The sequence below is a fragment of the Lissotriton vulgaris genome, chromosome 9, assembly GCF_964263255.1.
Source record: "Lissotriton vulgaris chromosome 9, aLisVul1.2, whole genome shotgun sequence".
Classification (NCBI taxonomy): Eukaryota; Metazoa; Chordata; class Amphibia; order Caudata; family Salamandridae; genus Lissotriton; species Lissotriton vulgaris.
The window spans coordinates 98,778,142-98,795,913 of record NC_141697.1 but is presented as its reverse complement, the minus strand read 5'-3'; the positions used below and the strand labels follow the sequence as shown (position 1 = coordinate 98,795,913).

Here is a 17,772-nt window from a genome sequence, read left to right as displayed (position 1 = left end):
ATGACTAATCTAAAGTGCTTAATTTGTGCCAGTCGATGCAGGTGATGGATCCTGGCAGTCATTTTTGGGGACTATGACATATCGTTTTACCCGAAGACTTTGATCCAGAGTTAGAGAGAGAGAGAGAGAAAAGCAGATAAGGAAGAATACAGAGGTATGAAACATTGGCCAAGACAGAGACCTGGGAAGAAAAAGAACCTGCAAGTGTCTGCTTAAGAGACAGGAAGTGTATAGTAAAGGAAGAAAAAGGCATGAGATTGACTCAATACTAGGCAGCTTTGGTATTGAACAATCCTGGCAGTCGTCAGCACCGGCAGCCGGCTCATATGGAAATATTTGAGCCCCTACATTATTTTTGTGCAATCCAGTCCTGTAACTGGAAGCTAAGGTCAAAATAACCACATCTGTCCTGAGTGAGGAGATATACGATTAAGTCATTGTATCACAAATCATACAGTGGGCAGTTGTCACTTACAAAAGTGTACAGCGCCGTTGAGTCATCCAGGAATTGCTCAGCCACGTTACCGCTGCGCGTTGCCTCGAAGCTCCTTACTCCAACAGGCTTAATGAAATTTTCCACCAACAACATGGATGCCACGGTGACCCCCTCGAAGCGAGTACAGGCATAATTTCGTGACACCAACCAATCTACCAGCACAGAACCTGAAAAGGGACAAAATGGGGTGATCAGAGCAGGTGTGTTAATGACTTGGTGCTTTCCTCACTCGCCTCGTACAGTGATATACAGGTACAATACAGTTCAGTACAGGTTAAGTATCACTCCAGAGACAGGTGGGCTATATTTGTTTGTTAGATTATTAACACAAGAGCGACCTAAATATCCATGTGAACATGGGTCTCAAGCATAAACTTGGAACAGGCATTTACATGAAACTCATGATGGAAACACAATATAATAAGGCAGGAAATTCCTGTCAAGAATCAATCTGAACCAAAACATTTCTGGTGAGACAGAAGATTTCTGTCACAAATCAGTTTTAGTCACAACATATGAGTGCCAACCAGTATGTCATTGTAACATTCAATTAGAACGAATTGATTTTTTTTAAAGGACTTAGGGGCACATGCATCAAACTCCTCATTTACAATGACTAAATAGCCATTTTTAAGGAATCGCTATTTGGTAATCGCAAATGCCTATGCATGTAGAAATCGCAATAAAATGTGCGATTCCTTAACATTAGCTAATAGCGAATCGGAAATTACAAATTGCTATTAGCTAAAGTGACTCCATTCATTCCTACGGGCCTGCAGACCCATAGGAATGAATGGTAATGCATTCGTAAATTGCGATTACCAAATTAGTATTTGCAAATTCCGAATACAAATCCAATGATGCCCAGGGGCCTAAGGCTCCCTCTGATGCACGCCCCAAGAAAAGGTAAGTGTGCACATGTGAAGCACAGACATGCCCCAAGGGCATGTGGGTGCCACATGGCAATTTGAAAAATGCATTATTTAAAGCATGCACAAATGACCATCAACTTGAAGTTGTGGTAATTAGTGTTTCTTAAATGCACAGTTCGCATTTAGGAAAGGCTACATACATCGGCAAATAGGGGTTCGCAAATTTCGATTCCCTAAATGCATTCGCAATTTAGGTAATCGCAAAAAATTGTGATTACTGGAATTTTGAATGACAAAAGGTACATGCATCTGAAAAGGCCTTTTACCATTTCCAAACAGGCCAATTGCGAGTGGGAAAAGCCTTGATGCATGTGCTTTATTATCAAACAAACTGCATGTCTTATAAGTTAACCAACCCACACATCAATTCTGTAATGTTAAAATTACATGTTTCAATCTCCAGTCATTGTCATCAACTAGTTCTAGTAATTATTATTATTATTATTAACATTTGTTTGGAGCAAAACAAATCATCTCCGAGGGGATCTCTTGGTGCCATAATATCAGAGGGGCAGAAGGGAGACAACTAATTAGTAGTCTGGTCTTACTTGGATGTTCTAAGTGTTTTAAGTACAACACATTATGCTTCAACTGTTAGTGCTCGGCATCTCCTCGGGGCACAGTATGTAATGAAATAAAATATAATTAAATAAAAATGTATTTTCTAGATGTGTTCTATACAGTGTATGCAGATGTATGTTTATTTCCTATATCTAATTTTCAGAGTCCTCAGTTAACTTTTCAAATATGGTGTTAGTCAAAAACTTTTTTCTTTTAAATATAGCGCAAACTTGACCTGAGGGTACCGGGTATCAAAGCGCTTTACACGAGCACCAGTTGCGTTACATGAGGACACATTCATTTTTGTTAGGCACGGGGAGATTAAGTGATTTGCCCAGAATCACAGGATGTTGTGTGTTCCTGCCGAGACTCAAACCCAGTTCCCCAGAGTTGTGGTTGACTGCCTTAGCCGTTAGGCCAACTCCTCTCCCTTTTGGTTTTGCTAAACTATTATATAAGTTATTCTCACTGTTCTATTATTGTGCCATTCAAAATCCTCTTCCAGTGCCACTACACCATACAGTATGGGTCAGCCCACATCACCCATTGGTTAACTTCACTCGGAGCGGAGTGATGGCATTCTGCCCTTTCACAAGGAGCTCCTCTATACAAAAACTAAGTAAGGGCCAGGGATTACTATGGCAATATGTGTTTTTTTTAAACCCAAAAATATTTTACTTTTCATTATTTGTCTTCTTTCTTTATATCAGTGAGGGTCCGGGAGCTTCCCCAACAATAAATGTTGGAAAAAACCATGAGGGTACAAGCATTAACAAAGCCAATAGGCCAGCAGCCAATGGCAGTGCTTATTGGCTTTGCCAATGCTTGTTTACTAGAAGAACTCAACCAGAAAATCTATGGCTACAATTTTTAGAAGTCATTAAACTATTCTGAAAGTTGAAACACTTTCAGGCCTGAAACTTAAGTAGTAAATGGCATTTACAACAAAATAAATGGAAGTCAGTATTTGGGGTACAATCGAAGGGCAAATCCTCTAATTCACAAATTTACATAGCAGGCGCAGCGATGTGCAGCGCCACCATCCAGGACAGGAAGTAGAAGAAGGAATCAATGGGGCCCTTGGAGGGAAAGACACAAGACAGCTGCCACTTACACAATATGTCTATGGTTCCAGATCTGGAGGTCATCATTGTGTGACAGTTTTTTATTTATTTTTTTCTAAAATTATTTGATTTTTGTGGCTTTTTTTAGACTCAAAAACCTTAAAAGATGGCATTCTCTTCGCACTTCTCATGGCACTCATTCAATCTGGCCTGACAGCATTTTCTACTGAGGGCCCGAACTGCACTTCCGCCTCCTTCAATATCGCAAACGATGATCTGCAGAAATGAGAGCGGCACATGCGTTTTGCACATGAGGCGCTGCTGCCCTGGATTGCTGCTGCTCCCATTGGACAGGATAGAGTGTGTTGTTGCTGTGTATTGCTTACCTGAGAAACTGTCTTTGTACGTGCTGTCTTGTTCCACCTTGGAGAGCGGCTTCATTCCGTTGCTGCTGTCATTCATTGCATCAACAATCTGGCTGTGTGAACATTAAAAAAACACAACTATTGATATTTCTTTACGACAAGTCCCTTTCTGTGGTACATTCAAAGTTATGGACAAAGTAGTAATCTATCACAGAATTGATTCTATGGTTATTAAGGCTCCCAGTTTTCTGTTTTTACAGCTAAATACAGACAGAAAACAACGTATTTCCTGTCTATATTTATTTTTAAAAATAGGAAAATACTGAAAATTGCACTTCGTCAGAGGAACTTTCCATGCTATCTTTTCATGAATTGCAGCCTAAAGCTGCACAGATAGACAGCATGTGGAATTAAAACAGGATGAGAATTTCTTAAAAACAGGCATATGTTAACGTACATTTGTAGTATAAGGCTACTATGCACCTGTCAGGGGCGGCTCTAGGCTCATGGCGGCCCTGGGCAGGGAGCGTAGGTAGGAGGCTGCCAAATCCCTGCCAGGGGCCACCAAGCAAATATGTATCCATCCTCAGAGGATTATTGTATTAAGGATATATATTGATGTGGTGGCCCCTGGGGTTTGGTGGCCCTGTGCAGGTGCACAGCTTGCACATGCCTAAGGTCGGCCCTGCACCTGTGGGTGCAGTGTTTTCTTATATGGACTCCTTAATTGGCTAAAACACGAAAGATGTCCATGTATTAGTGCTCATCTAAGAATTAAATAAATGTGGAAATATACCATTTTATGGCTCCATTTTTTTTCTCAAAACACAAAACAAACGTGGATAAATAGCAAAAAGATGGCCCAAAAATAAATATAATTACAGAAGGAAATGGTTTTTTTTTTAAACATAAAACCGGGAGTCTTTTTGGTAATTCTTACTCTTCCTGCCCATTAGGGTAACCCAATCTCTTGTCTCCCTAGCGTAATCCCCACTCTGTATCATCTCAGATGTTAATTCCTGTACCCCATTGTAAGTTATCTTAATAAGTGCGGACAGGCCATTTATACCACCAGGCATTTCCCCGGTGGGCCGGAGCCCTAGGAGGCTGGTTTTGAAAGCCCAGAGCTGCCCCTGGTGCCTCACTTTCCACAGCTTCCAGAGGTTAATTGCAGGAGGCTCTGGGGGAGGTGGTTCAAGAAAGAGGTAGGAATGGAGGGAGGGGGAAGGTAGAGAGAAAACTACCAGAGAGGAAGAAGAGAGTTTGAGAGAGTGAGAATGAGTGGATGGAAAGAGAGAGAGAGATTGCGTCAGGAGATGAAATGAGCTGCCTGGTCTGAGCATTTTGCCAGGGCTGTTTTTGGTTCCCCAGTCAGCCCCTGATCTTCATATGTTCACAGCTTTCCTCGATCAACACACCTTGTTCTCAGGCACACCACAGCTCGCCAGCTAGGCCAAACCTCTAAATGTCATCTTTGACTTCGAACCTAAATTCACCTCTCACATTGAAAAACAAACCTACCCATATTTGAATAATGAAAAGTCAAAACACCAATCTCCTCCAACCGGTCTGTGACAACCTGAAGCCAGAGGGGCCCTTGTATGTCCATCTCAACTACTGGCAAGGACTCCATATGGGAGTCAGTAAGATTAGCGTCCAAGTCCTTCAAGACAATTGTGTAACTGTATGCACTGTATGCGTCACAAGTATTCTACCAACAAGCACCAGCCAGAAGAAATAACGCCCTTGGCACTGAGTGTCATCTTGCGACACAATCCCTATGGTGCACGTGCCTCAGTTGCTGGGAGGCAGGGGACAACATCCTGTGTTACACCCTTGTCAAGAAACTCCGTATCATGTTATAGGGTTTCTGGCCAGGGGCACCACATAAACTCCTTTAAACCCTGTATGCCAGGGCACGCGTGCCCATACAGAGCATCACTTAGTAGTCCCTCGGCACAGGTCCAGACAGTAACAATAGGTCAGAACCCCAGTGTCATTAAAACTGAGCCAGGACTAAACAATCTTTAAAGCTGATAGGTACTTGAGGGGTGGCGTGCATATCACTGAGCAAGTACCTAACACCTCGGTCAACAGAAATCTGAGGGTCACCACAGCATATTTTGCATTAGAGTCGTTTTATTTTGTCTACCCCAGTTAATCGGATTTTCCTATTGGCAACCCTGCAAGCGGGCTGTTATTGAGGAGGCCTTTCTATTAGTACATTTGTTGCCAGTGCTTACTGTGCCCTCGAGTCTGCTAACACTTCGAGAAGCTGCAGTTGGCAGACTGGTACTTTCCTTCAAGGTGGTAGCAGTTTGAGTCTACCTCGACACACACAAACCTCTATTATTTCAAACGGATGGGGCCTAACTCAGCTGAACTGGACAAAAGTGAGCATGGTGTTGCTTTCAACCAGATTTTCAAGAAGTGTGCAACTTCCTCTAACTTACAATGAGACTTAGCTGAGTGAGTAACACTGAGTCTAATTCTTATAAAATGTATTAAAGGGGCGCTTTTTAGGTCACCTACATTGGAAAAGAAATATAGGTCACATCACCTACTTTTGGAAAACAAATCATAATTTAGCAAAAATGGTTTAAGTGAACATAGAATGACAGAAGTGCATTTTGGGAGGCAAACGTCATGTAAATAAGGTTGCCATCTCCTATTCAGGATGTAGCCAGCATGCTATGATACAACCGAGGCTTCCTCACCCTCCACGGGCTATGAACACTTTCACCTTAGAGTCCATTCCTTACCACAGCAGTGATAGAATCAAATACAAACCTCTGTCTGACACCGCCTTATAAGTTAAACTAATACACGTTCTTTACTCGTCCCCCGAAATGGTGTTGTTCAGCAATACTGATTGAATTAGACCTTTGAAATGTGCTATACACAGAGCTTTCCAAGATTCAGAATATCCCTTACTTCAAGTTAATGTTTGTCGGTAGTCTGAAGGAGCTCTTGATGTCTCGCATTGGGTCAGTCTTCTCCGGATGAAGCGCTTGGATAGCCTTCTTGATGGCTGCTGCCCAGGCGTCTCGATGCTCCCTGGAGCTTGCCTCAAAGAAGTAGTCCGTTGAAGTTTTGGTCTTCAGTTTAATAGAGAGCTGTGTTTATAGAAAATCAGTAAAAAGGAGTTGAAAAACGAGCCAACCATTGTTAACGGGAGTCCTGACAATGGATGCGCGGAGAGCCTGCCATGCAATATATTCCACGATAAAAGCAGAGTAAATCACTCAATTTTAGCAAAATCACAGTTCACATTTTGTACCACTCTCTCCTCACAAAACTCTTAATGTCTGTGTCTTAATCATTGCTGTAACTCAAAAGAATAGGGCTGGTGGTTTAATGTCCTTCCTTGGATGGCATCAAATATCAAATGGGGAATGGATCACTTGACCTGAGTAACCAGGGTTTGCAGCTTCCTTGGATGGCTCCTGCTCTAGCGGATGCATTTTTCTGACGATGGAGGCAATGGAGGTCTCCATCAACAGAAAACGTAAGGTCTGCCCGTATCTAAATGAGGCGGGCGGACCAAAGGTTTGATGGACAGGGTACTCCATTGCGTTTGTGAGGAAGTACTAAGTCCACCAATCTCTACATTGGGCCCTTAGTTCTGATATCCGTAATGGTCAGTATCTTCTCTATTAGCTGTTCTTACTGCTGCTCAAAATCTACTTCCTGTAATAGCAGTCTTTAAGAGATGTGATACTTCACAGGAAGTACCGCCTCTGCAGCAGAAGGTTCCCGCTTAAAGTTATTGTGGTGGTCAGTCGCTACTAGAAACTAAATCTGATCTCTGGACCATCACATCTTATTAAAAAAGGCAATAGAGGTTGCTGGTGGTCAGAGAACCTCATATCCTCCAACAAATGTTTTATTCAAACACCCCTTTCCCACTGGAATACTTTTATTTTCTATACAATGGGATCCAAAACTTTGACCACGTGTGTTGGAAATTCCATACCATAGAGTGAATTATTTGAGAAATTCTTTGAAAGCATGTAGCAGACTCATTCATGGCTTTAGGTGAAGCATGGCTGGCATGGACTGGGACTTGGTGGAACAGGAGGCATGGAAGATAGTGTATGAAAAACACCCCGTGCAGGTGCATCTTACCACCTACCGGTCTGTTCTCGTATTCCAAACAAGGACAAGTAATGGAGCATCCATCGAGGAGGACGTGCCCCTTCAGGCCGGACTCCCGCTTCTGGCCACCATCAAGTTTGTAATAGAGAAGTTTGTCTTTTTGGAGAACGAACCATCGAGATTTCCAGTTGTGGACAAGATGACCCTACGGAGGACAGCACAGAGAAAGACTTTAAGTGCACACTCACTATGGACATCAAGCTATCAAACAGAAAGATCTGTATTGCGATTGTGCTAAATGTTCCAGACAAAACAGCACATTTAAAAGCAGACATTTTTGAGGAAATGTTATGAGTATAGTGGTACACGCATGCACTCCAAGTTAAATACATTGATATTTGTTGCAGAATTACCGAGCTTGGAACATTCATGCCAGAGACAAGTAACATTCATATAGTGCTGCGCTCTAAAATTAAAATAATACATCACATTATATTCAATATAGAGACTGCTCAGGGACAATGTTAAAGTAGTGCTCCATTACGAATTCATTAATAATAACTGGGATTCTGCAATCCCTGTATAAAACCCTCTCTAATTTCTTTATTTCTTTAAAATCGGAGGCTTGTAACGCATGCAGTAACTGAATATAAAGAAATTATGACAAAACTCCCCTGTCATAAGGTATTACAGTGGAGTTCTGACTTCACAGTGCCTGATGCAAAAGGTAGCAGCTGAGGTGAAAGCCAGGTCACAGAGCAGCTGTTTGAAGGAACAAAAATAAAAAGTTTATTTTCTTTCTTCTACTCTATTTTTCTAGCTTACAGTGCCATGCCGAAAGAACATGTTTAGTTGTGCACTCCTAAGATAATTATAGAACAGTTAGAATAATTTTGCATGTTTCTACACATTCCGAGCTAATGCAGCTTTTTTTTAATGGCTTCTATTGAACTGTTTCTAATATCGTTTTGCAATAACTATCCAACAGGTTTTTGGTGTGTTTAATCTTGCACAATAGGTTTTATTTGTATTCTTCATATTTGCAGACAGGCTCTTTCTTTCACATGATAGAGCTACACACCAAGGTTTTAAGTGGCTTGTAGGAAAGGGGATGGGGTGACCATGTATTATATGGGATAAATTACCCCCAAGCGTACATGATAAGGATATTGCAAATCACCACGGAGAACCATAACTTCATAAAGGAACTCAGCCTTAGGCCTCTTTCTTCTATGTGGTTATGGAACTCCTTGGTGACTAGCAGTTTTCTTATAATGTATGGTAGGGGGCGCTTTATCCCTTATCTCATATGTAAGTCCTTCCACATGGTATTAGTATGCCTACCAGCAGTGCTACATCATTCACTCATAATACTAGTACTACTTTACTCAATAATAGGAATGGGATTACAATGTATACAACAACTACTACTACGTGTCCTACTTCCATGAGAACTGTGTAAGTGCTACAACTTAAAAGTGTGAATCTGGGTCAAGTGGAGATTCTCGTGGGAGATACTGCACTGCTCGATTCTGATTTTACCAGCTGGTAACTCACACCCAGAGTCTCACCCTGATAAAGGTTGGCAGATCAAAAATGCCCAGTAATTACTGGTAAATGCAGATTTTAGTGCAGTACGCACTAAAATATGCCTGTTATTCCATGTTATCAGGTGAAAACTTCTAATTGGGTGCTATTTATCGCACTGTCTGAATTCCGGCCCAGAAGTGTGGGGTTTCATCGGGTGTAGTATATATACATATAGTGGCATATACAGCGGGCAACGCGTAATGAGGTCTTAAGTATTGTTGCTAATACCACTAGCAGCAGCCCTACAACAAGCTTTCAACAGAACACCCAGTGGGGTAACACAAAAAGATGATGGGCCCCTGAAGAATGTGACAAGGGTCCCAAGGCTCGCATTTTTCTCAGATATTCGTTGGGTTTGGACTGAATGGGGGCCTCCTTGAAGGGTTGGGGGCCACCCTGAGTGGTTGGGGTCCCCCTACGCCCCCAAAACACCACCAGTTAACCCATCCGTCTATTTTGGCTTTTGTTTGATAAGTTTCTTCATAAAGTCTATGAAAAGGTGGCGCTAGAAGTTGGTAACTTTACATACATGTCACTGTATGAAACTGACTGGGTGAAATCTGGGGTGGTCAGCGGGTTTGAAGTCGATGAGCTGCCTCGGAGTTCTGCTAGGTTAGGTGTGGGGTGCGCCCAGCCTGTGGTTACTGCGGTTCCCAGCCCTGTGTGCTGTAGTTGAGGCCACACATCCGCCGCGAGTGACATCGCTTGTTTTCCTCAGAAGAACAGGTAAGCTCTGGCCTCTGAATCACCTGGCGGGTCGGAGGCACTTCCTGCGTGACGTCATGATTCTACCACGAGGATTTCATACCCCGAGGAGCCGCAGAGACGCGTGCCCCGGGGCGCTGCACGCTCTGCACCGTCCTGTGTATCCTGGAGGGGCCGCTCCCTAGTGTGGCCCATCCCTGAAATTCCTTAGATAGCTGAAAACATAGAACACTGCTGAGGATCACAGCCGTCAGCAGCTGCCTCGCCGCCGCCGGGACTGCTCAGCGTGCGTAATTCACTGCTGTAGACATGGAGCGTGGAGGAGGCGGTGTACTGAGACATCACTGACAAGTCTCCATTACCTCCCACCACCCCTGACCTTCCCAAGGTACACCCTGTTCTGCGTGTTTCAAACAAGCAGGGTGTTTCCATGGAGTCTCCAGGACAGAAGATGTTGGGGCCTGGGATAGATCACTCAAAAGCGGAATGTACTTTTAAGAAACGTGCATATCTTACACAACCAATTCCACACAAAAAGAGAGCAATTTCCAGAAAAGTTACTGACAGCTGGTAAAGAAGAGTGCCAAGAAAAAAAACACAGGTGTAGGTTCCTTCACAGACACCAACAACTAATACTTTCTGTGATTGGTCTGAAGATTCTACTCCCTCCCCTCAGGCTCCATCTTGACTATGTGTTATTATGCATCTTTAGTATGCGTTATTATACATTTGTGTATGTGTTAATACACATCCTGAGGATGTGTTATTATAGATTTGAGTATGTGTTATTATAAATCCAGAGTAAGTGTTATTATACATCTTGAGTATGCGTTAATACACATCCTGAGGATGTTATTATACATCTTGAGTATGCGTTAATACACATCCTGAGGATGTTATTATACATCTTGAGTATGTTTTAAGATACATTTGAGTATGTGTTATTATACATCTTGAGTATGCGTTAATACACATCCTGAGGATGTTATTATACATCTTGAGTATGCGTTAATACACATCCTGAGGATGTTATTATACATCTTGAGTATGTTTTAAGATACATTTGAGTATGTGTTATTATACATTCTGAGGATGTGTTATTATACATCTTGAGTATGTGTTATTATACATTTTAGTATGTGTTAATACACATCCTGAGTATGCGTTATTATACATCTTGAGTATGTGTTATTATATATTTTAGTATGTGTTAATACACATCCTGAGTATGCGTTATTATACATCTTGAGTCTGTATTATTATACATCCTGAGTATGTGTTATTATACTTCTTGTTATGTGTTATTATACATTGGAGTATGTGTTAATATGCATCTTGAGTATGTGTTAATATACATCTTGAGCATGTATTATTATACATCTTGAGTATGTTATTCTACATTTGAGTATGTGTTATTATACATCTTGAGTATGTATTAGTATACATCCTGAGTATGTGTTATTATACATCTTGAGTCTGTATTATTATACATCCTGAGTATGTGTTATTATACTTCTTGTTATGTGTTATTATACATTGGAGTATGTGTTATTATGCATCTTGAGTATGTGTTAATATACATCTTGAGTATGTATTATTATACATCTTGAGTATGTTATTCTACATTTGAGTATGTGTTATTATAAATCTTGAGTATGTGTTATTATACTTCTTGTTATGTGTTATTATACATTTGAGTATGTGTTATTATACATCTTGAGTGTGTGTTAATATACATCTGGAGTGTGTGTTATTATACATTTGAGTATGTGTTATTATACATTCTGAGTAAATGTTATTATACATCTTGAGTCTGTATTATTATGCATCTTGAGTATGTGTTAATATACATCTTGAGTATGTGTTATTATACATCTTGAGTCTGTATTAGTATACATCTTGAGTATGTGTTATTATACTTAATTCATTAATGGCACAACAGTGAAGAGTATTGTGGACAGACCAAGAGAGAATATGTAGTGTGGCAGACCTACCCCCTCGGCTTTCCCAAAGCACAAATAGTGCCCGTAGAAAAACATGGCCTCGTTGCGCACGTTGGTAAGCTCATGTCATAGTGATTCTTTTATTACAATCACAGCCTGTTATAAATGGGCCAGAAGGTCTTGCCCTCTTCTGCCACTGGACGGCCTAAAAAAAGTCACAACCGCCTGTAGCTTAAGGATTGGGGGAGGAGTCACTTAAGAAACCCTCTGCAGACTGACCAAAGTAACTAAGGGCCTGAGCAGACCTTTTCACCCATGGGAAAAGTGGGCAACTGTCCAAGCCCTCCATCTTTCAAAGTGCCCCCTAGGAAAGTGACTTTTCTCTCTATAACAAATCTATTTCCTGATCTCAGTCTCTCTGTCTCCCTACCTCCTTGTCAGATCCTGTCTGCCATCACAGCGGCTCCTTTCAAGTTACTAAATGTTTGGTGGATGGTTGCCGTCAGTTTTGACAAGAGATTAATGACCCGCACTCCCAGGGAGTTTTTTCCCACCTGGCACTGATGGACAGGAAAAGCATGCACTGTCCCCTTAAATGGGGCGGCCGGTGTAATGTAGTTCCTCTGAGGGATCCTATCCCGTCAGACCATTGGAGGAAATTTTCTGTAGATGCATCCACGGGGCGGCTTTGATTAAATATTTATTTATTTTATTTATTTATTTATAGTGTTTTGTATAGCGCGAACAAGACCCGTGGGTATCAGAGCGCTTAACAAGGCAAGAATTGCATATAGACATTATAAAAGCAGTACTGACAGCAAGAGAATAATGAGGTAGAAAGCGATATACTGTATGGACGAGACTAGATAAATATATTCAAAATGACTGTGCAATTAGCATTAGGTGGCGAGCAAGGTTTGGCTTGTGTCATAGAAACAAACCCTGCTCGTTGAGGTAGGGTTATGGGGCGTCCCAGTGCATATCAAGGATAATAAGTATAAATAAATCGGTGTGCTAGAAGATATATAGTATGATTGTGACATATAGTTAACGGTTCCACATAAATGGCTAAATAAATCAAGTGAGAAAGGAGTTCTATAGTGTGACTGTGAGATATAGATAAAGATCACACATAAATGAGGTAGCAGCAAAGTGTCAGAAGTTCTATAGTATGACTGTGAGATATAGTTAAAGTTCACACATATATGAGGTAGCAGCAAAGTGTCAAGTCCCGGCTTGCGCACGGCATCAATTCCTTATCCGCTGATGATCTTCCAATTTTCCAGGAAGAAGGCGGCCCTTAGTTAGCTGAGTTGCACATCCCAGTGAATATGGTTTACCCATCTCTAAATGAGGTGGGCAGACCGAGGTGTGGTGGGTAGGATCATTTTTCGCAAGTACCCTGTCCACCAAAGTCAGAATCAGGCCCCCAAATGCTACCCTTTCTCATACAGTGTCACTAGGTTGATGCTGTGTTGGAAAATGTCATTGGGATCCACCTACTTTTCGTCTGGTCTAGCAATTCATCCATTTACCTATCATAAACCATTCACCAATGAATATTTACCATGCAGTCACCTGTGAATCACTTTTTACCAACCATTCGCCATTCACCATACAGCTACTATTGACCGTCCGTTCACCACCCACTCATCGTTCAACATCCAGTCACCATTTACTATTCATTCACCATTCACCTTCCAGCAACTAATGACCATCCAGTATCTAATTATAAACCATTGAGCATCCATTGGCCATTCGCCATCCATCCAGTCACTGTCCACAGTCCACTTACATGCCTTTTACCATAGACTCAACAGCCACCATCCCTCCACTCCAAACCCATATGTTCACCATCCATCCATTCACCACTCATGCATGGCTTCAGGCACGTGGAATATTACTTCTCATGACCCCTCACATAACCCACCTCTAGGGTTGGACACCGACAAAAAATAGGTCAAAGAACCAAAACAAAAGGGGTCGCCATTAGCAATGCAGATGGCTAAAAACAGTGGTAGTATCAGCGAAATCAACTGTACAGACCAGCCCACCTGGCCATTAAACCGGCCAATAACTGCTAAATTACTGGCTCACACACTAAGCTGTCAGATCAGCCCATCGGGTACTGCCTGAGCGCCTTATAGGCAAGTCTGACCCTGCCCACCGCCTCCCAGATCAGAATAGGGAACCTTGTGTATTGGATGCAAAACTGCAGATGTGAACCCCAGAACCTGAAACAAAATACCTGATGTTGTCTCAAGGAGTGGGAACAGCACCTCAGATGGGCCACTATTGCCAGACACACTACAAAAAGGTGACCATCGGAATGAGACACAATAGATGGCATCTACGGGTAAGAGCAATACCCCACGGGAGGTATTGAGAAGCGTGTGTCAATATGTGCCAAAGTGTATGCACGTGCCTTGGAGTACGCTTATGCATAAGTGTACCAGTGTGAATTAATAGATGAATTAATTAAGTATTGCGCTTGTAGTAGGTACTATGTAGGGGCCATCTTTTTCATTGGTTTATAAAAAACCTTAAATATAGGGAAAATGATAACATTATCAAAATTCTAGTAAACAAAATGACAAAATGTCAAAGCAAATTATGAATCAATGTATGAATACATTAAAGATTATTAGGAAGCTAAACGGTTTTCAAATTGTATGGAAAAAACAGACAATGCACTATGCATCCACAAATTGCAAAAATCAAACGAGTGAGTGCAACAGTATCAGGCGGTAATTATTCTAAAATTGTCAGTAATTTGAGTAAATATGTGTGGTTGCAATTTACAAATAAATGAGTTAAAATCTTTCTCAATGACCAACACATTACAAAATAAAGAACCATGCTGATAATTTCTTCATTTGCTGATCTAATGTCAAGAAACTCAATACAGGATGCACATCCGTATAAAGAAACATAATAAAATAGGATGATTTGTTGTAAATATTGGGCAGGGCAGCACGAAGAGAGGAGCGCTTAGTGGTGAATCTCGTTTGAACAAATGAACCGTCACCCTAAAATCTGCAAAGTCAACGGTTGAGGTTCTGGAGGCAAGTGTACAAAAACCCAACCACTGTTAGATATTAAAAAACTCACAACAAAGCCAAGACGAAGAGCAGCCAGGTGATGCATGAACAGTTGAAAAACACCAGCATACAGTTGTTTCATGTTTAAACCCCATTACAATTTTGAGTGTGACCCATTATCGATCCTAGAATTTTTTTCAAATTGGCCCAGTGGAATCAATTAGAAAGTTGACAGCGTGTGTATGTATGTAGTGTCTGTATCGTATGAACCTAGCGGCAAGGCAGAGGAGCGCTGTACATGGTCAGAGTCAGGCATACCATCAATGAGTGGTAGGAGAGACAGCTGGGCTCTGGGGCAGAAGAGGTATATTACTAGAATCTTACAAGGTGTGTCTTCAACTCTTTCCTAAATTGGAGCAGCCAGTGGTCCTCAAAGATGTTGTCCAACAACATGGGTGCGTCAATGTAAAAGGCCAGCGAACTTGTTTTTTTTCATTCTTTACACTTCTCTCCAGACTGATGGAGTCCTGGTTGTGGGTGTGCTAAGAACCACAAGGGATGGTGAGCTTGTCTGAAAGATAAGTGGGGGTTGCCGGTCTTGATGGCTTTGTAAATGATGAAGCTGAGTACAGTTGATTTTTGATTGCTCAATGATTTTTTGAAGGGGTTCCAGTTAATTTTATTTCAATTAATATCCCCACATATCAAACGGTGGATACTGCTTGAGCTATCGTTCAAGTGCTGAAAGGACCTAAAGTTTGAATAGCCAAATGATTGAATTTCTTTTTTTTACAAATATATCATTAGTTAGTGCACTGAAAAGGCATTAAGCGTGTGCTGAAGGATAAATAAATGTGATCGAGCAACATAACATCATCAGCATAACAGAGAACGCAAATGCACTGTCCTCCTAGTCCAGGAGGGTTTATATGAGCAACAACCAGTGAGATGGTACAGGGAAGATATTAAAACGATAGGGAGTCAGACACATCCCAGGCACACTCCTGACAGCTCATTGATCTTGGTAAATGTATTTCTTATGATCTCACAATGGCCTTAGTGTTGGAATACAATTCAGACTCAAAAATCCTCAGCATCTTGTGCCATAGCAGGGACCAGTCAACAGACCTGAAGGCCTTTGTAAAGTCGATTAATGTGCAATGGAATGGTGGCGCCCTGCTGCCAATAACTGGTAAGGCCATCAAATGATGTAAAACAAAGTAACTCTTACGAAAGCCCATTGGAGTTTCAGGAAAGACACCATTATCCTCAACCCAGTCAATCAGATCTGGTAATAGAATTGTAGCCTGTTGCCTGCAAGCCATCCACAAATGGAACTGGTAACAATTTATAGAAAGGGTGGGGCATCGAGTAGATATCAGAATGCATGAATGCTTGCATGCATTGAGGTGCTTATGAGTGGCTGTGAGTAAATGTAAAGCTCCTGTGGTAGTGCATGTGTGCGTAAGCATGTGTGCATATATATTTTGCTTGTGTATGTGTCAATGCATAGGCCTGTCAGCAGTGTGTTTCTGAATTTATAGGATGGGTGCGTGTGTGTTTCTGTGTATACATGGAAGTGTGTTTTTGCGACTATACTCTGGGTGTGAGAGTGCTAGACGCCAACACCCCTAGCCCTCATGGTCAAAAATATCTTGTTCTTGTAGCGCCGGGACACCTCCTCGCGAGGTAGCTGTTCGCGCTTTATAAAATTCCGTATTATTTTTATTATTATCAAGAGTAGGTGGGAACAGCCCTTTCTTTCTTCCAGGAGTGATATCACGTTGCCCTCACACAAACTGCTTAGTCATTAGATTTCTCCACCCAGAGCAAACAGGTGTGATTGTGCAAAGACTTCTGGCTTTCTGACACCTCCCCAGTGAGAAGGTAAACAATAAAGGCACCGGAATGAGGCATGTTCTCATTCAAAGACCCCGTACTGGTATTCTACCCATCTATCCTTGCCTCCTTGTTACTTCCCGTAGAAATCAGAGGAGAGGCACAGACATTCACCCAAATATTTGAGGAGAGGATAATTTACTATCCTAACTCCAGACCCCCTATATTTGATGAGAGTGTTTGTCATGTGTGATGCAGACACCTCCGAAAGTTGAATGTCTGTGCTATAAAACACTCCCTTGAGATTATGGGTCACCCACCCTCAAAAGGAGCAGGGCCGGACTGGCCGTTGCGGGCACCGGGCAAACCCCCGGTGCGCCGCAAGGGTGGGGGCCGGTTTCTGCAAAATAAGACCTGTAACAAAATCGGCCGAAAACCGGCCCTGGGAAAGAGCAAAGAGCTCGGCCGCACCCACAACCTCCTGGGCGGGGGGAGGCAGCTGAGCACTTTGCCTGGGCCTGTTTTGCTTCCCAGTCCAGCCCTGCAGAAGAGTTTCCCTTAAAATTAGTCCCTACAGACTCTAACACGTACAACAGGATTCTGCAAAAAAAATGAGGCAGATCTACTAACAAGTCGTGCAAACCAACACAGCAAGTCAACTTGCTGCACTGCATTGCGTAACAGGGAGAGGGCATGAATGCGCTGTATCTACTAAGATGTGGAGCATGCCTGTTCTCTCCTGCGCCGGTGCACTGAGTGCAGCCTAGCGCCAACGCAGGCCCTCTTGAACCATGGTGCAAGGGTGCCTGCGTTACCGCCAGGATGTTGTGTAGGACACCTGGCAGCAAAAAACAATACTGTTTTTTTTTCCTTTCTATACCCATCTCTGTCAGGTATCACCAAGCATGCTCACCACACAGTGGATATCTAGGTAGAAGGTCAACTCCCTACAATAACTGAAAACAATGGGGCAGATTTACAATAACTGGCGCATCCCCAGGGATGCGCCAGTTATTGTGCGCCACAGCTCCGCCACCCATGGTGTGCCGCATTTACAATGCGGCGCACCATGGGGCAAAAAGGGCACAGATGCGTGACGCATCTGTGCCGTAAAGGCGGCGCATTGCTGGAGTTGCGT

The 17,772-nt window shown here is 42.3% G+C and overlaps 1 protein-coding gene across 1 annotated transcript in view; it reads right to left on the bottom strand.

Annotated features, from left to right (window-relative positions):
• PLEK2 (pleckstrin 2) overlaps nt 1-17,772 on the bottom strand; it is a 53,179-nt gene that overhangs the window by 24,696 nt on the left and 10,711 nt on the right. Inside the window, exons 2-5 of the mRNA XM_086937125.1 lie at nt 7,554-7,721; nt 6,353-6,534; nt 3,440-3,531; nt 476-663 (exon numbers count right to left, since the gene is read on the bottom strand). Of these exons, the coding sequence (XP_086793251.1) occupies nt 476-663; nt 3,440-3,531; nt 6,353-6,534; nt 7,554-7,721 (630 nt within the window). The remainder of the gene's footprint in view (nt 1-475; nt 664-3,439; nt 3,532-6,352; nt 6,535-7,553; nt 7,722-17,772) is intronic.